Source organism: Mesoplodon bidens, assembly GCF_964165515.1.
Source record: "Mesoplodon bidens genome assembly, chromosome: 3".
Lineage (NCBI taxonomy): Eukaryota > Metazoa > Chordata > Mammalia > Artiodactyla > Ziphiidae > Mesoplodon > Mesoplodon bidens.
In genome coordinates this window covers 25,291,108-25,315,429 of record NC_138178.1, presented here as the reverse complement: position 1 = coordinate 25,315,429, position 24,322 = coordinate 25,291,108, and the positions used below count along the sequence as shown (strand labels likewise).

Here is a 24,322-nt window from a genome sequence, read left to right as displayed (position 1 = left end):
TTTATTTATTTGGTTGCATCAGGTCTTAGGTGCGTCAGGAGGGCTCCTTAGTTGCAGCTCCAGGGCTCCTTTAGTTGTGGCTCACCAGCTTCTTAGTTGCAGCACGTGGTCTCCTTAGTTGCAGCATGCAAACTCTTAGTTGCAGCATACACATGGGATCTAGTTCCCTGACCAGGGATCGAACCCAGGCCCCCTGCATTGGGAGCGTGGAGTCTTATCCACTGCGCCACCAGGGAAGTCCCTCAAACGACGTTCTGAATCTATTGATCTTTCCTCGGCCACCTTTTTTCAGTCTTCACTGTTTTCTGTGTTGTTTTCAGATTTGGGATTTTTGCCAGCAAATTGTTCTACATCTTCTAAGTCTTAAAATACTCCCCTCCATTTAGGGCAGCAGCTTTCAACTTTGAGTGTCTGTGGCACTCTCTGAAATAAAACATTTGCGCCCTCCCACTCAAGGGGATTTAAAACATTGAGGCAATGGCAACCGTGTTAGCAAGTTATAAAGAGCCACTGCCACAGCATAAGGGTATCCATGCTAATGTGTAACTCACTTGGTCATCCTTTAGGGCTGGCTGCTATGTGGGTGGGATAGTTTATTGCATATAAAAGTACCTAAGTTTATGGCGTATGTAATAATTCAGAGTTCTTACAGCCTTCAGTAAATATACAGTCTTCTCTGTGGTGGTTTGGCTTCACCTTAGATTCATAGCAGGTAGTACCCCTCCCTGCTCAACACCCCTTCTGCCAAACATTGTCATTGCCGGTATATTCACTTGAGCAACAGTGAATTTTACACACTGATCAGGAGATGTGCTGTGAACACAGTTGAGGACCTCTGTTTTACAAGGCAAAGCATGCTGGGCCAGATCCTGAGTGAATGAGTAGTGACTTCTTGTAGCATCCGTAGATTTTCCTCCCAAGCCCATCTCTGCTGTTAAACCTGAGGGCAAAGGTCTGAAGTCACTGTCATCCCTCCTTTTCTTCCTGATTCTCTACTGGAACCAGTCATCAGTGAGTAAGACAAAGTCAACCTAGGGTCCTCACTGTTGGAGGAAGAAGTTACAACTATGGAAATGGGGGGGGGACGACTGGAATGCACCCTGTGTTGCTGGGATAGAATTGGGGTTGGAGGTGTCAGGATGTAATCATAGTGTGTGTGTACACATCTTTGTATTTGTGATTCTGTGTGTACACGTGAGTGTGTGCGCACACGCTACCTGTGTCCTCTGACAGTGCCTGGAAGCAATGACATATAAGCAGAAAACATATTTAGTACCAAGATCTTGGTCTCCGCTAAAAGGAAACTCAGCTTCTTGGAGAAAAGGCTGACCCGGGGCCGGGAGAGGGAAGGCACAAGGTGAGCGTGGAATATCTGGTACCAGAAAGTAGGGAAGGGCTTAGAGAATGATGGCAACATGTCAAAAGGATTTGGTGGCCAGGTTGAACTGGCTATTGCTGGCCGATCTGGGACCATCTGAGTGTCAAAACAAATATACTAACAGATTAAGGAATAAAATAAAACAAAACTCGTCTGTGCTAATATAAATAAATAAAGGACTAAGAACTAAATAGGGGAGAAGAGAAAGCCTTCAGTATAATGCTAACTAATAAATATAGACAGGATGATGGAATAAGAAAAAGGGACAATGGATGCAAAAATGAGGGACATAGTATTTACATAGTGTGGCAGATTTGCCCTGCGTCAGTTTAGCTGAGCTGGACACACACGCCCTAAATTCCCCTCCCTGCACGGTGTCCAGTTAGCCTGTGACAAAACAAAGGTTTTATGTTCAACCTGGAAGGAGGGCAGGAGCATCCATGTTCCTTTGCACTTGGGAGACGGGGGCCGCTGCCGCTCACGCACTGTCACTTATCTGCAGGCTCCCTTGGGTGACCAAACAGGTCCTCCAGCCCCGTGACTCTTTGCTGCAGCTTCTCCTGCCTTTGGGCCAGGTGTGTATCTACTGCCATGATGAGGAGCACCAGCTTCTGCTGGACACGCTCCTCGTGGAAGCTGGAGTCTCGGAGGGAAGGTGAAAGACCAACATGGGATCCAGCTTGGCCTCACGGCTCCCAGGTGGCTCTTGCTTCCCCCACTTTATGACCATCTTCCCACTCAGACCGTGGCCTGGAGGCTCTGGCTCCAGACATAGAAGGAGCAGCTCACCTAGATGGTAACCGGCTCCCACAGCTGCACAAGGTGGTTCTGCTCTTCTTAGATTCTTAGGACCACAATCCTGACTGGTACATAGAGTCCTAAAGAATCTTCCCACAATTAGTTACTAGTTACAATGGGGAAAATGGTAACTATATTGGAGAAAGCTGACAAACACCACCTGAACCAAGTAATCACAAGTAACATCACCAACACTTGGACAAATAGCTGTCATATCCCTCCTGATCCGATTCACTGACAAGGACACAAGCATCACATCTGTGGTCTCTCTCCCCCAAATCCATAACTGGAATCTAACCACGAGGAAACACCAGATGAACCTAAACTGAGGGACATTCTGAAAAGTAGTTGGCCTGTATTCACGATCAAGAAAGATCAAGAGGGACTTCCCTGGTGGCATGGTGGTTAAGAATCCTCCTGCCAATGCAGGGGACATGGGTTCGATCCCTGGTACGGGAAGATCCCACATGCCGCAAAGCAACTAAGCTCGAGTGCCACAACTACTGAGGCCCTCATGCCTAGAGCCCGTGCTCTGCAACAAGAGAATCCACTGCAATGAGAAGCCTGTGCACCACAATGAAGAGTAGCCCCCGCTCGCAGGAACTAGAGAAAGCCCGCATGCAGCAACAAAGACCCAACGCAGCCAAAAAAAAAAGAGAAAGGCAGAGGGAATGTTCCAGACTGAAAGAGGCTAAAATGTGACAACTAAATGTGATACATGGTCCTGGATTAGATCCAGAATTAGGAAGGAAACAGCTAAAAAGGACATTAATGGGACAATTGACAAAATTTGAAGATGGACGGAGCATTAGATAATAATATTATGTCAAGATTAAATTTCCTAATTTTGATAGTTGTACTATGATTATGTGAGAGTGCTGTTTTTTAGGAAGGTATGTAAGAGAATGTGTTCTTAGGAAACATACTGATACATATAAGCATAAAGAAGCATAGTGTCGCCAACTTAATTTTAAATGCTTCAGAAGAACGTGCACGTGTATAATAAATGTAGATTTATTTAGAGAGAGGGGGAATGGTAAAGCAAATGGGGAAAAATGTAAACAGCTGGCGAATCTGGGTAAAGGATGTTCCGAAGGTCTTTGTACTATCTTTTCAACTTCATGGTAAGTTTGAGGTTGTATCGGAATAAATAAGTTAAAAAATAAGTATCCAAAGAAAAACCACCTGATGAGTGGCACTTGGGGCCCTTTCTTTGAGATTTCCTCTTGAAGGAAACTCTATGAGCCCTTGACAACTCAGACCAAGATTACCTTTTGGTCAGGAAAATTTTAATTATTTCCCTAATTGTGGTTTTCATGGTGCCGACCTCCCCTCTTTTCCTGTCCTCTCTCCACACCTTTTAGAGTTTCTTCCTCATTTCCTGGGGCCAGTAGTGGTGCTTCCGCTCTTTCTACGTTGGTCATGATTGTAGCGTTAGTCTCCATCATGGCCACATTGGAGGCCTTGCTCTGCTACATCAACTCTGCTCCTTACTGCCTTCATCTTCCTTACTGCCTTCATCACCAGAACCCCCTGGAGGGCCTGTTAAAACACAGGGTGCTGGGCCCTCTTCCCGGAGCTCCTGAGTCAGTAGGTCCAGGGCAGGGGCCAAGCACCTGACTTTCTTTCTTTTTTTTTTTTTTGTTTGTATGTTTTTAAATTTATTTTATTTATTTTTGGCTGCATTGAGTCTGCGTGGCTGTGTGGGGGCTTTTCTCTAGTTGCCGCGAGCGGGGGCTACTCCTCGTTGAGGTGCACAGGCTTCTCATTGCGGTGGCTTCTCTTGTTCCAGAGCATGGGCTCTAGGCGTGCGGGCTTCAGTAGTTGTGGCATGTGGGCTCAGTAGTTGTGGCTCACGGGCTCTAGAGCGCAGCCTCAGTAGTCATGGCGCATGGGCTTAGTTGCTCCGCGACATGTAGGATCTTCCTGGGCCAGGGCTCGAACCCATGTCCCCTGCATTGGCAGGTGGATTCTCAACCACTGTGCCACCAGGGAAGCCCCGAGCATCTCACTTTCTAACAAGCTCCAGGTGATGGTGATGCTCCTGGTCCAGGGACCATGCTCTCTGGTATTTACAGGTGCATGAGTCTCTTGGCATCACAGCAAGTTACAATACTTTTCAGCACACACATTAACACTTTTTGTTCATACTTTTCCAGGTCATGGTATTGATTCTATCAATGAGGATTTCTTTTACAGGTTCTTCCTGATGTGCTTTTCTGAATTTCTGTTCTAATACTTTATTTTATTCTTTTTTTTTTTTTGCAGAACGTGGGCCTCTCACTGTTGTGGCCTCTTCCGTTGTGGAACACAGGCTCTGGACGCACAGGCTCAGCAGCCATGGCTCACGGGCCCAGCTGCTCCGCGGCATGTGGGATCTTCGCAGACCGGGACACGAACCCATGTCCCCTGCATCGGCAGGCGGACTCTCAACCACTGCGCCACCAGGGAAACCCTAATACTTTATTTTAATTAAAAAATTTTTATTTTAATTTTTTGACGGCACCACACGGCACGTGGGATCTTAGTTCCCCAAGCAGGGATTGAACCCACACCCCCTGCATTGGAAGCACAGAGTCTTAACCTCTGGACCGTGTTCTAATACTTTTTAATTGGATCTAATTCCCCCACCTCCATCTCAAAAATGTTGTGTGGGGCTTCCCTGGTGGTGCAGTGGTTGTGAGTCTGCCTGCCGATGCCGGGGACACGGGTTCGAGCCCCAGTCCGGGAAGATCCCACATGCCGTGCAGCGGCTGGGCCCGTGAGCCATGGCCACTGAGCCTGCGCATCCCGAGCCTGTGCTCCGCAACGGGAGAGGCCACAACAGTGAGAGGCCCGCGTACCGCAAAAAAAAAAAAAAAGAAAAATTGTGTGTGTGTGTTTACCTTGGCAGTACCACACTATAAAATCTTAAATTGGGCCTCCCTGGTGGCGCAGTGGTTGAGAGTCCGCCTGCCGATGCAGGGGATACGGGTTCGTGCCCTGGTCTGGGAGGATCCCATATGCCGCGGGGCGGCTGGGCCCGTGAGCCATGGCCGCTGGGCCTGCGCGTCCGGAGCCTGTGCTCCGCAACGGGAGAGGCCACAGCAGTGAGAGGCCCGCATACCGCCAAAAAGAAAAAAAAATAAAATAAAATAAAAAATAAAAAAAAATAAAATCTTAAATTAAATCTCTAATTTTTGCTACCAAAATCTTAAATCTGCATCTGGGGGGCTTTGCCGTATGTTAACAGAGCTGGGGAAATACTTAGAGATGGAGGGGTGGGGTGAGTGGAGAGGAATAACCATAAAACTCAACTCTGAAAACATTTGACAATGGACCAGAATGGATAGTGTCATAAAGATACTAGACTTCGCTCTATGATAAAATGTTCCTTCCTTCTGAGGGAGCCCGAATCGACCTTGGATCTTTGGACGCCTCAGGTTATATCACTGGGGACTGGATGGCCTCCATCCAGCCACAGACTAGTAACTAGAGAATACAAGAGATGTGAGGTCCCCAGCGGAGGAGGCTAGGCAAAGACTGGATTTAGTCGGCAGGAGTGTATGTAACTGGTTTTTCCTCACCTGCCCCTTTCCTTCCTTATGCCAGTTCTGCTCTTTGGAGCTGACATCATTGTTGTACTGGGCCTGGAAGAGCCTGTGATATCACAGAGTCAAGTGCTGGGCCTCTGGGGGACTGATGACCTCTGCCGTGGGTTATTCTGAAGCCTCGGAAGGGAGAGAGAGCCTGAGAACCCCTACCTCACCCCAAACACCATACACACAGTGATTCACAAGACCAGGCCACTTCCTTGGGATTGCAAAGACAACTTGCTCAAAGCTGTGTTTGTCTTTTTGTGATTGGCTTATCTCAGTTAGCCTAATGTTCTTAGCATAATCCATATTGTAGCATATTGCAAAATCTCCTTCCTTTTTAAGGCTAAATAATATTGCACTGTATGTGTATACCACATTTTGATTATCCATTCGTCTGTTGATGGACACTTGGGTTGCCTCCACAATTTACTTATTGTGAATAATGCTGCTATGAACATGGGTATACAAATATCTCTTTAAGACCCTACTTTCAATTAATTTGGGTATACACCAGAAGTGGAATTGCTAGATCATATGGTAAGTCTATTTTTTAATTTTTTTAGGAGCTGCCATACCATTTTCCAACAGTGACTGTACTAATTTACATTCCCACCAACAGTGCACAAGGGTTCCAATTTTCTAAATCCTTGTCAACACATTTTTTTTTTTTATTAACAGTCATCCTAATGGGTATGAGGTATATCTCACTGAAGCTTTGGTTTGCATTTCCCTAAAGATTAGTGATGTTGAGAATCTTTTCATGTGCCCATTGGCCATTTTTATATCTTCTTTGGAGAAATGTATATTCAAGTCCTTTACCCATTTTTGAATCAGGTTATTTGTTTTGTTGTTGTTGTTGAGTTTTAGGAATCTACATATTCTGGATATTAATCCCTTATCATATATATGAATTGCAAATATTTTCTCCCATTCTGTGGGTTGATTTTTACTTTCTTGATAGGGTCTTTAATGCAAAAATTTTTGATATTTTCATAAAGTCCAATTTGTCTATTTTTTCTTTGGTTACCTTTGCCTTTGGTATCACATGCAAGAAATCATTGCCAAATCTAACATCAGGAAGCTTTTGTCTTATGTTTTCTTCTAAGAGTTTAATTGTTTTAGGTCTTACGGATCCATTTTGAGTTAATTTTTGTATGTTATATTAGGTAAGATCCTACTTTCATTCTTTTGCATATAGATAGCCAGTTTTCCCAGCACTATTTGGTGAAAAGACTGTCCTTTTCCAGTTGAATGGTCTTGGCACCCTTGTCAAAAATCACTTGGCCATAAATGCAATAGTTTATTTCTGGGCTGTCTATTCTATTCCATTGGCCCGTATGTCTTTATGCCAATACCACACTGTTTTGATTACTGTAGCTTTGTAGTAAGTTTTGAAGTCAGGAAGTATGAGTCTTCCAATCCATCTGTTTATGTCTTCTTTAATTTCTTTCAGCATATTTTGTAGTTTTCATTGTATAATTCTCTCACTTCCTTGACTAAGCTTATTCCTAAGTATTTTTATTCTTTTTGATGCTATTGAAAATGGAATTGTTTTTGTAATTTCCTTTTCAAATTGTTAATATATAGAAATGAAACTGATTTTTGTGTGTTTACTTTGTATTCTGCTCCTTTGCTGAATTGATCTATTCAAATATTTGTGTGTGTGTGTGTGTGTGTGTGTAATCTTTAGAGTTTTCTACATATAAGATCATACCATTTGCAAACTGAGATAATTTTACTTCTTCCTTTACAGTGTAGATGCCTTTTATTTCTTTTCCTCGCCTAATTGCTCTGGCTAGAACTTCCAGTACTATGTTGAATAGATGTGGTGAAAGTAAGCATCCTTTCCTTGCTTCTGATCTTAGAGGAAAAGCTTTCAGTCTTTCACCATTGAGTACAATGTTCACTGTGGGTTTTCATATATGGCTTTTATTATATTGAAGTAGTTTTCTTCTATTCCTAGTATTTTGAGTGTTTTTATTATGAAAGGGTATTGAATTTTGTCAAATGCTTTTTCTGCATTAATTGAGATGATTATGTGGTGTTTTCCTTTCATTCTGTTAGTGTGGTATATTATATTTATCAAGTTTCGTATGTTGAATCATCCTTGCATTCCACGAATAAATCCCACTTGGTCATGGTTTATAATCCTTTTAACATGCTGCTGAATTCAGTTTGCTAGTACTTTGTTAAGGATTTCACATCAGTGTTCATAAGGGATATTTGTATGTAGTTTTCTCTTTTTTTTGGCTGCACTACGTGACTTGTGGGATCCTCGTTTCCCAACCAGAAATTGAACCCGGGCGCCCTGCAGTGGAATTGCAGAGTCCTAACCACTGGACTGCCAGGGAATTCCCTGTAGTTTTCTTTTCTTATTCTGTCTTTGTCTGGCTTTGGTATAAGGGAAATGCTGGACTCACAGAATGAGTTAGGAAGTGTTCCTTCCTTTTTAACTTTTTGGAAAAGTTTAAGAAGGATTAATATTAGGTCTTTTAAAAATGTTTAATAGAATTCACTAGTGAAGCTATTGGGTCCAGGGTTTTTCTTTGTCAGGAGATTTTTGATTACTGATCCTTACTAGTTATAGATTTATTCAAATGTTCTATTTCTTTATGATTTAGTCTTGGTAGGTTTTGTGTTTCTAGGAATTTGTCAGTTTCATATAGGTTATCTAATTTGTTGGTGTATAATTGTTCATTATACTCTCACAATCCTTTGTATTTCTGTAAAATTGGTAGTAATGTCCCCACTTTCATTTCTGATTTTAGAATTTGAGTCTTTGCTGTTTTTTTCTTAGCCCATCTAGCTAAAGGTTAGTCAATTTTGTTGATCTTTTCAAGGAACCAGCTTTTGATTTCATTGATTTTCTGTATTTTTCTATTCTCTATTTTGTTTATCTCTGCTCTGATCTTTACTATTTCTTTCTGCCAGCTTTGGGATTACTTTGTTCTTTTCTAGCTCCTTGAGGTATAAAGTTAGGTTGTTGAGTTGAGATCCTTCTTATTTTTTTCTTATTTTTTAATGTAAGTGTTTATAGCTATAAATTTCCCCCATAGCACCACTTTCACTGTGTCCCATAAGTCTTGGTGTGTTTCTCTCTGCTTCTTTCTTACTTCCTCTTCTGAGACTCCCACAATGCATATGCTGATGGTTTCCACAGGTCCTTTAGGCTCTGATCACTTTTCTTCAATCTTTCTTCTTTCTGTTTCTCAGACTTGATAATTTCTGTGGTCCTGTATTCAAGTTTGCTAATTCTTTCTTCTGCCTGTTCAACTCTGCCTTTGAATCTAATGAATTTTTCATTTGAGTTATTGTATTTTTCAGCTTCAGAATTTCTTTTTGGTTCTTTTTTAGATTTTCTGTATATTGATATTTCCATTTTGTTCATACATCATTTTCTTTGACTTTCTCCACTTCTTCCTTTAGTTTTTTTTAAGTTTTAAAAGTTATTAATTTATTTATTTATATAAATTTATTTATTTTATTTACTTTTGGCTGCATTGGGTCTTTGTTGCTGATCACGGGCTTTCTCTAGTTGCAGTGAACGGGAGCTACTCTTCATTGCAGTGCGCAGGCTTCTCATTGTGGTGGCTTCTCTTGTTGTGGAGCATGGGCTCTAGGCATGGGATTGAACCCGTGTCATTGGCAGGCAGATTCTCAACCACTGCGCCACCAGGGAAGCCCCTTTCCTTTAGTTTTTTGAGCATCTTTAAGACAGTTGTTTTAAGGTGTTTGTCTAGTATATCTCCTATCAGGTCTTTTTCAGGGACAATTTCTGTTATTTATTTTTTCTTTTGAATGGGTTTTACTTTCCTGTTTCTTTCTATGACTTGCGACCTTTGGTTGAAACTGGACATTTGAATCTAATAATGTGGTCCCTCCTACTCCAGGGTTTACTTTTTTCGTAATTAAAAAAAAATTGTGGGCTGTCTTTGTGCCAAGGGTCAGCCTGAGGTGTAAACCTAAGGTCTTCTTGGGTGTTTTCTGAACTTCTCCCTGGATTACACAGTCACTTTCTAATTTTCCCTGTATATACAGTTGTTTTTGAATGTCCTAGTCTTTCATGTCTGGGCCACAAAAGGGAAAACAAAGAAAAATGGAGTGGGGGTGGATAAAGAAGAGTGCTACCCCTTTAAAACCCCTGGGAGTCACTTCAGCTGGTCTGGGAGGGGCTGCAACAATGGGGGGAGGTACTATAGCAATGGTTGCCCAGCCCTTTGGTGGCACCTCTGTGATCAGAAGCAGCAATCATCAATCACAGCACAGATCCCTGATATTTTTAGGACAGGGTCCTTGTTGCCCATCCTGGCTCCAGCAAGCTGTATGCAAGCTGCTCTAGGAACACCTGCACAGCTTCCTGCCACATGGTTGGGGGTGGGTAGCTGCTACTGTGCTAAGAGCTGAAGTTGACCACAGGTGAGTGCAATTTACCATCCAGTTCTTCCTCTGAACCTTGCAAGCCTTCAGTAGACTCCAGAGTTCCAAATAGTTATATCAGACAAATTCTGCCAGGGCAATTATTGTCTAAGTGGGGAAATAGATTCCAGATACTCCCTACTCTGCCATCTTCCCAGAATCCTCTCCATTTTACCCTGTTGTTTTGAATGTTACCCTGGATATACAATTCTAGGCAGATGGCTTTTCTTCCCAGCACTTGAAGCTTTCTGGCTTTTATTGTTGCTGTTGCTGCTGAAAAGCCCACCTGTGTGCCTATTTATTGTTTCTTTAACAGTAATTGTCCTTTCTTTCTGGATACTTAAGATCTTCTCTTTGTCTTTGGTGTGCTGCAGATTCATTGCAATGGTTCTTGGTATGGGTTTCTTTTTTGTTTATCTTGTTTGGTTGTGTTTCCCAAATTTGATCTTTCGTGTCTTTGGTGGCTTTGATCAGTTCTGGAAAATACTCAGCTGTTATCTTCTTTAATGTCATTTCTTCTACTTTGTTCATATTTTCTTCTTCTGGAACTCTGATCATGTGATTCTCATTCTGTCTGTCTTAGTTAAGGCTGCTATAACAAAGTACCATAGACTGGGAGACAACACATGTTTATTTCTCACAGTTCTGTAAACTGGAAGTCCAAGAATGGGGTGCCAGCATGGTCAGGTTCTGGTGAGAGCCCTCTTCCTGGCTTACAGACTGCTGTCTTCTTGCTGTGTCCTCACATGGTGGGGGGAGAGAGAGAGAGAGAGAGAGAGAGAGCAAGAGAGAGCACGAGAGTGGGCACGCTCTGGTCTCTTTCCTATTATCAGGGCACTAATTCCATCAGGGTTCCACCCTCATGACCTCATCTAAACCAAATTACCTCCCAAAGGCCCCACCTCCAAATATCATCACATCTGGGATTAGACTTTCAGCACATGAATCTTGGGGGACACAAACACTCAGTCCTTAGCTCTAGCCTTCATATCTTTTAAACTCTCCTATTCACCATCTGAGTAACTTCTTCAGATCTGTCTTCTAGTTCACTGATTTCTCTTTAGCTGGCTGTAATTTGATGTTTAATTTCTGTTTTGATTTTTTTTTGAGTAAGGATTTGAATGTTGATTTTTTGCAGTTGATTATATCAGTTTATTGTTGACAAGTATTGATTAGAGTAGATCAATAATCATTTAGTCCCAGAAGTTGTATTTGAGGCAGGATAGTACTCTCCTCCTCAGCACCCTCTTCCTCTTCTGTACATTCCTAAAACACTTTTTACTGTGTGTTTATATATAAAAGTATATAAAATGTTTATGTGCAATTTAAGGAATAACCGTGAAAAGAAGACTCATGGAGAACAGTATGGAGGTTCCTTAAAAAACTAAAAATAGAATTACCATATGACCCAGCAATCCCACTACTGGGCATATACCCTGAGAAAACCATCATTCAAAAGGACACATGGGGCTTCCGTGGTGGCGCAGTGGTTGAGAGTCCGCCTGCCGATGCAGGGGACACAGGTTCGTGCCCCGGTCCGGGAAGATCCCACATGCCACGGAGCGGCTGGGCCCGTGAGCCATGGCCGCTGAGCCTGCGCGTCCGGTGCCTGTGCTCCGCAACGGAGAGAGACCACGACAGTGAGAGGCCCGCGTACCGCAAAAAAAAAAAAAAAAGGGACACATGTACACCAATGTTCACTGCAGCACTATTTACAATAGCTAAGACATGGAAACAACCTAAATGTCCAACAGGAGATGAATGGATTAAGAAGATGTGGTACATATATACAATGGAATATTACTCAGACATAAAAAGGAACAAAATTGGGTCATTTGTAGAGATGTGGATGGACCTAGATTCTGTCATACACAGTGAAGTAAGCCAGAAAGAGAAAAACAAATATCATAAATTAAAACATATATGTGGAATCTAGAAAAATGGTACAGATGAACCTATTTGTAGGGCAGAAATAGAGACAAAGATGTAGAGAACAGACATGTGGACACAGTGGGGGAAGCAGAGAGTGGGACGAATTGGGAGATTAGGTTTGACATAAATACACTACCATGTGTAAAATAGATAGTGGGAACCTGCTGTGTAGCACAGGGAGCTTAGCTCGGTGCTCTGTGATGACCTAGATGGGTGGGATGGGGGGGGATGGGAGAGAGGTCCAAGAGAGAGGGGATATAAGTATACATATAGCTGACTCATTTCATTGTACAGCAGAAACTAACACAACATTGTAAAGCAATTTTACTCCAATAAAAACAAAAAGAAGACTCATGTACATATCAATCAGCTTAAGAAGTAGAATATTCTCAGTAACTTAGGGGCCACTGAGTACCCTCCCTAGCTGTAGCCCCCTTTATCTCTCGAAGAGATGAACACCATACAGTAGTGATGTTTGTAATAATTATTCCCTTGTTCTTATTTATGGTTTTATACCATATAAATATTTCCATATAATATATAGTTCTTATATTTTTTTAATTTTTTATAAGTTGAATCATACTACATATATTCTTCTACATATGCTTCCATCACACAATGTTATGTTTTTTATTTATGTTGATGCATGTAGCTGTAGTTTATCCACTTCTGGTATTAAATTATTCTGTTGTATGGCTATGCCACAATTTATCCATTTTACTGTTGTTAGACATTTGGATTGTTTCTAGTCTTTTTGCTATTACAAATAATAATGCTATGAATATTCTTGTGTAGGTACAAGGGATGCACATGGGAAAGTTTCTTTAGGGTATTTTCTTAACAATGGCATTGCTGGGACATAGCACATTATCTTTTTTTTTTTTTTTTTTGTGGTATGCGGGCCTCTCCCATTGCGGAGCACAGGCTCCGGACGCACAGGCTCAGCGGCCACGGCTCACGGGCCCAGCCGCTCTGTGGCACGTGGGATCTTCCCGGATCGGGGCACGAACCCGTGTCCCTTGCATCGGCAGGCGGACTCTCAACCGCTGTGCCACCAGGGAAGCCCTTGGTTTCATTTTTGAAAGATACTTTTCCTGATTATTAGAATTCTGGCTTGACAGTTTTGTTTTGTTTTGGCACTGTAAAGATGTCACTCCATTTTCTTATGGCTTGCATAGTTTCTGATGAGGTCTACTGTAATTCTTATCTTTGTTCCTTGTGTATAATGTATCTTTATTCTTTTTATCATGATTTTCTCTTTACTTTTCAGCAGTTTGAATATGATGTGTCTAGCATGAGGTTTTTGGGGTTTTTTTTTGGCAGGGGGCCATTTATCCTTCTTGGTGTTCTCTGAGTTTCCTGGATATGTGACTGAATATCTTTTATAAATTTGGGGAAATTCTCAACTATTATCTCTTCAAATATTTCTTCTGCTCCATCCTCTTCTGTTTCTGGAATTCTGATTACACATATATTAGACTACTTTCTATTGTACCACAGCTCTTGGATACTCTTCTATGGGTTTTTTTTTTTCTTTCATTTTTTCTCTTTATGTTTCTGTTAGAGTAATTTGTACTGACCTATCTGCAAGTTTACTGATTCTTTTCTTGGCTGTGTGAAGTGTTCTGATAAGCCTGTCCAAGCCTTGCTTCATTTTGTTTTTTAAAAATTTTCTAACATTTCCATTTGATACTTTCTTATGATTTCCATCTCTCGGCTGAAATTCCCCATTTACTCGTGAATCCTGTCCATCTTTTTCACTTGAGCCTTTACCCTATTAATGATAGTTAGTTTAACTTCCAGGCTGATAGTTGCAAGTTCTCGGTCAACTCTGAGTCTTGTTTATTGCTCTGTCTCTTCATAGTGGGACTGTGCTATTGTCGCTTTCTTGTGTGTCTCATAATTTTTGATTGAACGCTGAACTATGTGTGTAGAACTGAGATAAATAGTGTTTATGCCTGAAAATGTGAACACTTCTGCTAAACTGATGATGTGGGGAGGATTGAGTCCATCTAGTCAGCTGTTGAATTGGATTTGGATTTTGCTGTTGCTATGGTTACCTTCAGAACACCATTGGCTTCAAACTCCTCTAGTCTTATCTTGTGCTTAGGGTGGGGGCTAGAGTGGCAGAAGATTTTTCTCAGTGCTCCTGCTCCACCCTCATCTTTTGTCCTTTTCTATTTATCTAAACCACAGGGGTTATCTCTCCACATTCTTGCCCACCCCACCTTGAGCAGTTGACTGCTGTGTTTTTTACTTGGTGCTTGCTTGTCTGGATGTGATGGCATCAGGGGAAGTTCTCTGTGGTCTTCGTCCACCCTCACTCTTAGGCTGGCCCTGTGTGCTTGGCTCTCAGGGTTGGAGTTTTCAGTTATATTGCTTTTTCCTTTCATGGCAGCCAACCTCTCCCTTGTATCTTTGACAGGTTTTGTGCATTAAAAAACTTCCTTCCTCTCATCTGGCAGCAGCAGTAGTGGACCTCCAGTGGTATTTATTGTAGGATCTTGACACAGGACCAAGTATATGTGGGGTTATTTATGGACTTGATATTCTGTTCCATTGATATATTTGTCTATTTGTTAATCTTGACACCAATACCATGCTGTCTTGATTACTATAGCTTTATAATAAGTCTTAAAGTCAGGTAGTGTAAATCCTCTAACTTTGTTAATTATTTTCAAAGGTGAGTTTCGTTCTTTACTGGGTTATAGAGTCAATATAACAATTTCTCAGTATATCAATTTCTAACTGGAAAAAAACAGCCTGCTGAAAGTTTGATTGGAATTGCATTAAATTTATAGATCAAGCTGGTGAAGAACTGACATCTTAGTAATATTGAGTCTTCTCAATATCCATAAACACAGTATCTTTCTTGATTTATTTACATCTTCAGTAGTTTATCAGAAATTATTTTTAGTTTTCAGTGTACTAATCTTGTATAACTTTTGTCAGATGTATTCCTAAGTATTTCATATTTTTATTCCAACACAAATGGCATTACTTTTATTTCAATTTTTAATTGTTTGTTGCTAGCATTTTGTATACTGATATTTGTAAATTAATTGTGTACTCTGCAACTTTGCTAAACACATTCTAGTAGCATTTTTGTAGATTCCATAGGATTTTCTATGGAGATGGTCCCATAGAAATTTCATGATTCTTGGTTGTATTATTTTAGTGGTTGCTTTCGGGTTTATAGTATGTGTCTTTACCTCATCATAGCTTACCCTCAGGTGAAATTATACTACTTCACATATATAGTATAAGAACCTTAAACAATATACTTTCATTTCTCTCTGCCCAGCCTTTGTGCTATTTTGTCATACATTTTGCTTCTACATATTTTATAAGCACCACAATACATTATTATTATTTTTGCTTTAAACAGTTGATTACCTATTTTATTGGCTATGGATTTTAATAGATGTTTGCTCTGTATTATTTATCATTTCTGGGTGTTTTTTTCAGCAGGAGAGTTTTTCAGAATACCTACTCTGTCATTTTGCTAAAAAAGGGAGTCTACTTTCTGTTGTGAACAGTCCTCAAAGATAGATAAATCCATGAATAATTGATACATGAATCCACAAGGGTATTAGTATACTGCAGCCAACCCAATCAGCCACATACTGGCCAGTAACTAACTTTACAAAGCTAGACTCTTTCACAAGTGCATTGGAGATAACACATTTGATTGCATCAATAACCTTTCATTTCAGAGGCCTTAAACACATCTTTTGATACTTCAATTATAATTTCTCTATATATTCTCTCATAACATTTTCCCTAGATATTCAGTGTAAGCAAGTCTCACCTTGTTTACAATATTGTAAGCTCCTGAAGGTGGGGAATATATTCCTCTGGTACTCTTACAGCTCTAACTAAGCCCAGTATGTGATGGCTGTTTTCTCAAGTTAGTTACTAGCTTATGAATCTATAGAGTGGAATGGATGAAGTAATGGAAATGGGAGAAAATGTAAGATTCTGGCATTTTCAAAGCTCTTAAGTAGCAAAAAATATACATAACATGTCCTAACAATCATTTAAATGAAGTCACCAAAATAGTTGTGTAGGGCCATACCTCTTTCACTTCTCAGAACCTGTGAATCAGACTTTTTTATCAAGTCAGTTTACACAGTCTAGTATGAGTAAGTAGCCCTGGCCTAGTCTTGCATCCAGAGTTCAGGGGTAGCAGGCCCCTCCCATTCTTCAAGGAAAGTCAGAATCCATTCCAGTATTTTCTTTCTCTTATTCTACCATTTAAATGCCTATAGAATGCTGACTGCTGTAGGATACAAAGACGTATAGGATATGGTTTCTGCTCTCAAGCTCTTTGTGACGCTAATGTCTCAAAAGCATAAAAGCCTCTCTGTGTTTGCAGTAATCCATTTTTCCTCATTATTTTTCTGGCTGAAACGCCAGCCAAGCCAACACATTTTTTTCCTATTGGCACTCAGTGTAAGTACCAACCACAGCCAGGTCATGCCCTTAACTCATCAATTCTCTTCTCTCTCAGGCTCATTCACCGAGCTTCTTAATCTACCTTTTGTGTAGTAAGTGGGTTCATCACAGTTCAGGTCCTTAAATTATGACTTTTGAAGGCTTGGAAGACTTGAGTGGCTATAGGTTGAAGGGCAAACAAAAAAGGGAAAGAAGGAAATACATTCTATACTTGTAGAACTCGAAAGGAAATCTGCCCCCTCCCCTCTCCCTTACTGACACTGCCTTGCTTCAGGGTTTCATCACCACTTACTGGAACTATTGCAAAAGCCTCCAACTTAGCTTCCTGCCTCCAGACCTTCTTAACTACAGTTTGTTATTCACACTCTTGATAAGAGTAACCCCTTCCACCATGCAGCTCCAATAATATCCCCCCACCAGGGCCTTTAATTAGGTCCCTTGTGCACAGAAGAAAAGTAAGTCTTTCCAAGTGGAAACATTCAAACAACATCAATCATGTGTAATGAGTAACATGGATATGACTCCAAGAGTATATACTAGGGGATTTTATACATGAATTTACTTAGTTACATACTATTCGGTAAAATCAATTTGGCAAAAGTGATTTAGCCCAATACAAGTTAGTTGAAGTGATGATTTGATTGAAAAAGAATATCCTCAAACATTTCTGCCATTTAAAAAAGACTTTGAGGGCTTTCCCCTTGCCTTTTTTGTTCTTTATAGCTAATTTTCATCCAATTATTCCTACTCTATGCTTTTTAGAATATCAGACATTTTGAAACAACCTAAATATCCAACCATTGGGAGGTAACAGAAGCCTACAAATAGCTCTAACAATAAGGAATTGTTTAAACAAGTTGTAAAGGATTATAAATGTATGTATATAATGCACAAATGTTATATGCAGTGACTTTATAGAACCTGATTTTGAGCAATTTGCAAAATTTATAAAGCCACAAAAACATTGGCAAACAAGATCGGCTATAATTAATTAAAGATGAATTAGAAAAAAATTCCAAAATTCTAGATCTTTTTTGCATTATTTCTTTTGTAGTTTTATTTATTTCCTTTCATTACGAAAGCAATTCAAATTATGACAGAAAAATAAGAAAAGACGGACAACTACACACACACAGACACATACACACAGACATAACCTATAATTTTTCTACTCCGTGACAACTACTAGATCTTCTAGTAAAAACTGAATCATATGATGCATACTATTTGAAAGCAACCCTATTTTACTTATGCAATCCTCCACTGTTGGACATTTAGGTTGATTTCAACAAATCCCATATTTTGTACATTTAAGTTTTTATCACTTTTTTTGCTGTCAGTAGCAGCACAAAGCAATCATGAGATTAAAAACGATTTGGAAAAAAAATGGTTTTAGCAAAACTTCCCAGATTCTGAAAAACGGTTTAAAAAATGTTTAAAGACATAAGTTTTACAACCACCCCCAAGTACACTAGCACCCTGCACAACAAAATCCAAACTGATGAGCAGGGATATTCATCTTCAAACAAATCATTGTCATTTCCAGCTGCTTTGGGCAAATCATCTGCAGCCTTTCAGGTTACGAGGATCTTTAAGAAGCAAATGACCTCCTAGCCGAGATGATGGGTTTCCTCTCCAAATCAGGCCTTTTGAATAAGAACATGACAACAACTTGCTGTGTCTGTTAGCGCTGAAAACTAGCAGGAACAGATCTGAGACTATTATTTACCCAGCTAGTTGTAAGGAATGAGCTGCCCTGTATAATTCCTGACCAGGATCATACTGCCAAGTAGCAAATCTAATCATCTGTATCCACTTCCCTTCTAAGCTCACTTAAAAACATCAGGCACCCTCTGTTCTGTTAGCTTTTTGTCCATCTTTACACCAATACCACACTGTCCTGATTACTGTAACTTTCTAACTCTCAGTATCAGAAGTGCTGATCCTCCAACTCAGTTGTGTTTCTAAGTTGTTTTGGCTATACTAGGTCTTTTGCATCTCCGTGTGGATTTTGGAACCAGTTTGTCAATTTCTATAAGAAAGCCTGCTGGAATTTTGATTTGGGGAGAATTGACAGCTTAACAATATTGATCTGTCCAATGCATGAACATGATATACCTCCATTTATTTAGATCTTCTTTAATTTCTCTCAGCAGTGGTTTGTGGTTTTCAGTGTACAGGTCTTTCTCATTTTTGTCAGATTTATCCCTAAGTATTTCATACTTTTTGAAGCTATTGCCAGTGATATTGCTTTTTAAGATAATTTCAGTTTCCAATTGGTCAGTGCTAATGTATAGCAATATAATTGATTTTCATGTACTGATGTTTTGTCGACAGCAGCCAACACATATATAAACAGCTGATGCTCAAAATAGGTGTAAGAGCAATTCAGCAGAGATATCTTTCCAACAAATGGTGCCAGAATGATTGGATATCCACATGCAATAAAACCCAAAACCAAACCACTACAAAACCTGCAAGCCATACTTCACATTATATGAAAAATTAATTCAAAATGAATCACAGACATCAATGTAAAACCTAAGCTATAAAACTTCTAGAAGTAAACATAGAAGAAAACCTTTGTAACCTTGACTTAAGCAAAGATTTCTTAAATATGACACTGAAAGCACAGTATATAAAAGAAACAATTAATAAGCTGAACTTCATCCAAATTAAAAATTTCTGGGCTTCCCTGATGGTGCAGTGGTTAAGAATCCGCCTGCCAATGCAGGGGACATGGGTTCAATCCCTGGACTGGGAAGATCCCACGTGCCACGAAGCAATGAAGCCTGTGTACCACAACTACTGAGTCTGTGCTCTAGAGCCCAAGAGCCACAGCTACTGAGCCCACATGCCACAACTACTGAAGCCCACGTGCCTAGAGCCTGTGCTCTGCAACGAGAAGCCACCGCAGTGAGAAGCCTGAGCACTGCAAGGAAGGGTAAAGCCCGTGAGCCACAACTAGAGAAAACCCATGCACAGCAATGAAGACCCAACACAGCCAAAAATAAATAAATTAAATAAATAAATTTATATAAAAAAATTTCTGCTCTTTGTTAGATGCTTATGAGAATGAAAAGACAAGCCACACACCCTGAAAAAATATTTGCAAATCATATATCTGATAAAAGACTTGTATCCAGAATATAGAAAGAACTCTCACAACTCAATTCAATAACTCATTTTTTTTTAAAGGGCAGAATATTTAACTAGACACTTTACCAAAAGAAGATATATTGATGGAAAATAAGCACAAGAAGAGACGGGAGACACTCAACATCATTCATTATTTGGAAAATGCAAATTAAAACTATAAGAGACCACTACACATCTATTAGAATGGAACAATTAAAAAGACAGACTGGGGCTTCCCTGGTGGCACAGTGGTTGAGAGTCCGCCTGCCGATGCAGGGGACACGGGTTCGTGCCCCGGTCCGGGAAGATCCCACATGCCGCGGAGCGGATAGGCCCTTGAGCCATGGCCGCTAGGCCTGCACGTCCAGAGCCTGTGCTCCGCAACGGGAGAGGCCACAGCAGTGAGAGGCCCGTGTACCACAAAAAAAAAAAAAGACAGACTGGCCATACACACACACACACACACACACACACACGCACAGAGGGTTTTTTTGGTAACTGTGAGATGATGATGAATGTGTTAACTAATTTTATTGTAGTGGTCATTTCACAATATGCACATATATCAAATCATCATGTCGTACACCTTAAACTTACACAATATTATATACCAATTACATATATCTCAATAAAGCTGTAAAAAAATTAAAAATTCTAAGTTAAACAACAAAAAAAGACTGGCCATACCAAGTGCTGACAAGGATGTGGAGGAAGTGGAACTCTCACCCACCGCTGGTGGGAGTGTAAATGAGTACAATTACTTTGGAAAATAATTTGGCCGTTTCTTTAAAAATTAAACATACACATGTCACGTGATCCAGCCATTCCCTTCCTAGCCGTTTTCTCTACCCAAGAGAAACAAAAACCTCTGTCCACATAAAAACTTATATGTGGGCTTCCCTGGTGGCACAGTGGTTGAGAGTCCGCCTGCCGCTGCAGGGGACACGGGTTCGTGCCCTGGTCTGGGAGGATCCCACATGCCGCAGAGCGGCTGGGCCCGTGAGCCCTGGCCGCTGAGCCTGGGCGTCCGGAGCCTGTGCTCCACAACGGGAGAGGCCACAACAGTGAGAGGCCCACATACGGCAAAAAAAAAAAAAAAAAAAAACTTATATGTGAATGTTCATAACAGCTTGATATGTAATAGTCAAAAACCGGAGACAACCCCCAAAATGTCCACTAACAAGTGAATGGATTAAAAAAACCCTGCAATATCCATGAAGTAGAACAGTGCTAGTAATAAAAAAGAATGGGCTGTTGATACAAGTTACAAGGCTGGAGAATTCTCAGAATAATTACTATGAGTGAAAGGAGCCAAACAAGAAAGAGTACAAACTGCATGATTCCGTTTATATAAAATTCTAGAAAATGCAACAAATCAACAGTGACAGAAAGCAGATCTTTGCTGCCTGGGGGACAGGGCTGGGAGGTCAGGATAAATGCAAGATGTAAGGAAGCTTTTGATAGTGATGGTCATGTTTACTCTCTTGACCGTGGTGATGGTTTCGTGACTATACATTTACCTCTAAACTTGTCAAATTGTGCCTTTAAATGTATACTGTTTATTATCTGTCAGTTGTACCCCCAAGAGAACTGTTTAAGAAAAACTAAGAAACACCAGGAGCTAAAAGATGGCAGCAATGCCTTTGTGGGGTCAAAGAGATATGCTGGTTGATGAGCTTTAGAGAACTTGCCTGCAGTGTCCTCTGCATTTGTAAGCAGATGGCTCATCTTTGCTGGGTTCTGACTTAAGCTGAATTTCACTTTCACATTGTCCAGTAGAGTTGCCCCAGTGCTCTGGCTGTCACCCACATCTCCCCAGGGGTCATGTGGGACACTGGCTAGCCAACTGACTCCGTCACCAGCATAACTCAGATTCTCAGAAGTTGGGGGAAATGCAGACGTAGTCTCAGGAAAATTAAACTTTAGGAAAGCCTTCAGAGCTATGGGTTCACAGCAGGCCAGCCAGCCACAACTGTGGATGGAAGCCTCTGATGGAGTAATGGGTAGACTGGCCCGACTGGAGGTAAGTTATTAGGAGTGTTGCCTTAAACACACACACATACACACACATACAGATCATGGGATTACTATCTCCTGGAGAGTCCATGGTTGGTCTTTGGGGCCCCAAACCCCAAAATTATATGCATTCATGTATTTTTCAGAGGAGAGGGTTCGTAGCTTTCATCAGGCCCTCAAAGAGCTCCGTGACTGTAACAAGATTAAGGCGCACCAACGTGGATAAAGCCAGACCCATCCATCTCTCCTTTCTCCCCCCTCTTGTCTAGCTCTCGGGACGAACATCTACAATCTATAGGACACTCGTTCGAGTCTAACCGGGAAATGACATCTGTGCGACCTAAAGTTCTTCCCGAACACACCCAGCCATCCTCAACTTCGTTCTTCCCCGTTTCCTTGGGACCGCGTACTCCGGGGCGCGCCCCCCACCCCGCGCACTCTCTCGGTTTCCTAATGCTGAAGAATTTGGAGCTGTTGCTAGGTCCCCCAGGTGTGCAACCTGCCCGACATGTTTTCACTCCTCCAGGACGCACGCATTCCGTACCCCGTCCTACCCCCACCCCCGCATATAACCTGCTTTGGTCGGAGGGTAGAGACCAGTCGTTTTCCCCGGACGGCCCCGCCCCCCGGGGGGACTGCCGGCGGATGAACGCGCGCACAGCTTTCCTCACGGGGCTGATGCGTTTCTCGAAATCGCTGTAAAACTCCCAACTCCGAGCCCGCATTGCAAACCCCGGCTTCTTCCCTTTGCCTCGGAAATTGGGGAAAACGTAGAATGAAAAGCCCGGCCACTCGCTCCCTGCCTTGAGAGGCCAGGCGATCCGGGGCGCGGGGCCCTGAGCCGACGGTCCCCGCGTCCCTCCATGTGTCCCCGGCGCGCGGGCGCACACCCTTGTGCTCGGGGCCGCCCCCAGCCCGGCTCCCCGCTCCCCGCGCGCTCCCTACCCGGCGTCGCCGGCGGTCCGAGCAGCAGCAGCAGCAGCGCGGGTAGAGCGCCGACCCCGCAGCCCCGGAGCCTCCCCGACATGGCCCGACCTTGGCCGCGCCCCCGCCGTCCTCCTCCCGGGCTCGCCCCGGCCGTGACGCCCCGCCGCTCGCGCCCTCAGATGCCCACTGCCCGGGAGCAGGCGGCGGGCGCAGCTCCGAGACCGGCCGCATTCGCTTTCGCTTTTGCTTTAGCCCCCGAGGGCTGGAGAGGTGACAAGCGGTGACAGACCCGTGACTCAGCATCCCCACCCGCCTCCCCTGGAAAAAGACCCTATGACCCCCGCGCCGCCGCCCGGTCCCCGCAGCGCCACCGGCAGCGCGGGACGGGGACCCGGACTGTGCCCTGAGGAGGCCCGGGGTCCTCCCCGGCTTTGCCCTTCTCGCCCCTGGTGACCCCAGCAGTCCATTCCGTCGTGTGTCTCCGCGACGAGCGGGAGAAGCTTTCGGGAAGCAGACTAGTTCCCGTAAACACGGCCGGTGGACGTCACACCTGGCTTCGGCTCCACTCGGTCACCTCGCCTCGCTTGTCTCCGCTTGTTGCTCCGACTTCGAAGGTCCTGGACGAGGAGCTGGCGAACGAGTGGCCGCGCGTCCTGCTGTTCCGGGCCGGTGACCCTGAGTGACAGCGGGGATATCGCCGTGGCGCGGCTGGCCCGGTCACCTGCCCGGTGCGCCCAGGCCCAGACCGGGAGCGAAGCCCAGGCCGCCTGCCCGAATCTTGACTGGCTCCCGGCACCGCCACTTTTCTTACTCCTGCTGCATCTTTCTTCCCCAAGAACATTTAAACTATTTGAAGCGGGCGTGGGAGGGAGGACCGACAGTTATTCACCTCTGTGCCTTAGACGATTCGGCTAGCCTACCATCCTGCTGCTTTGCAGGTGGCTTTTTTTCTTTCTTGGGATCTCCAGTTAAGCCTGACATTATTGAGAAGCGGGTGTGCAGTGAGAAAGCTCGGGACGCAGAATCAGAAATCCCCAGTTCTGGGAGTGAAATTAGGCAGGATGGGTCGTCTCTGGGCTCGGGTCTCCATCTGTTCTCCCAGTGGTAAAATCCTGAATAACTCCAGTACAACAGCACAAGAAGGGAATGTCATTGATGCAACCCCCAGACCTTACTCAGATTTAGTCCGTTTTCCATGCACTCAATGGAGCGTGTGTATTTAGTTCTGGGCACTACACGTCACATATGTAGGTGTCTGTGACCACCACTGTCAAGACGGGGAACAGTTATCAAAAGCATCCCTCCCACTACGACTCTTTTAGTCACAGCCACCTTCCACTCTCACCTTCTCCCTAAGCCCTAGCAACCACTGATCTTTTCTCCATCTCTATAATCTTGTCATTTGAATAATGTTATGTAAATGGAATCATACAGTTTGTAACCTGTAGAGGTCAGCTTTGTTCACTCAGTATAATTCCCTCGAGATCCATTCAAGTTGCTGTGTCAGTCGTTTGTTCCTTTTTATGAGCAATACTGATGGTTTCTTCTTTTAAAAACATGTGAATCTCTGCCATCCACACCCAAACAGCCCTGTGCTTTTGTATGTGTATTATTTTGCTAGGGCTGCCTTAACAAAGTACCAAGAACTAGGTGGCTTAATGACAGCAGGAATTGGTCCTCT

The 24,322-nt window shown here is 42.6% G+C and overlaps 1 protein-coding gene across 3 annotated transcripts in view; it reads right to left on the bottom strand.

Annotated features, from left to right (window-relative positions):
• IL15RA (interleukin 15 receptor subunit alpha) overlaps positions 1-22,882 on the bottom strand; it is a 49,547-nt gene extending 26,665 nt beyond the window's left edge. For all 3 annotated transcript variants that reach the window (XM_081227917.1, XM_081227919.1, XM_081227918.1), the window contains exon 1: positions 22,660-22,882. In XM_081227917.1, the coding sequence (XP_081084043.1) occupies positions 22,660-22,741 (82 nt within the window). In that variant the 5' untranslated portion in view covers positions 22,742-22,882. The remainder of the gene's footprint in view (positions 1-22,659) is intronic.
• Positions 22,883-24,322: the final 1,440 nt, after the last annotated feature.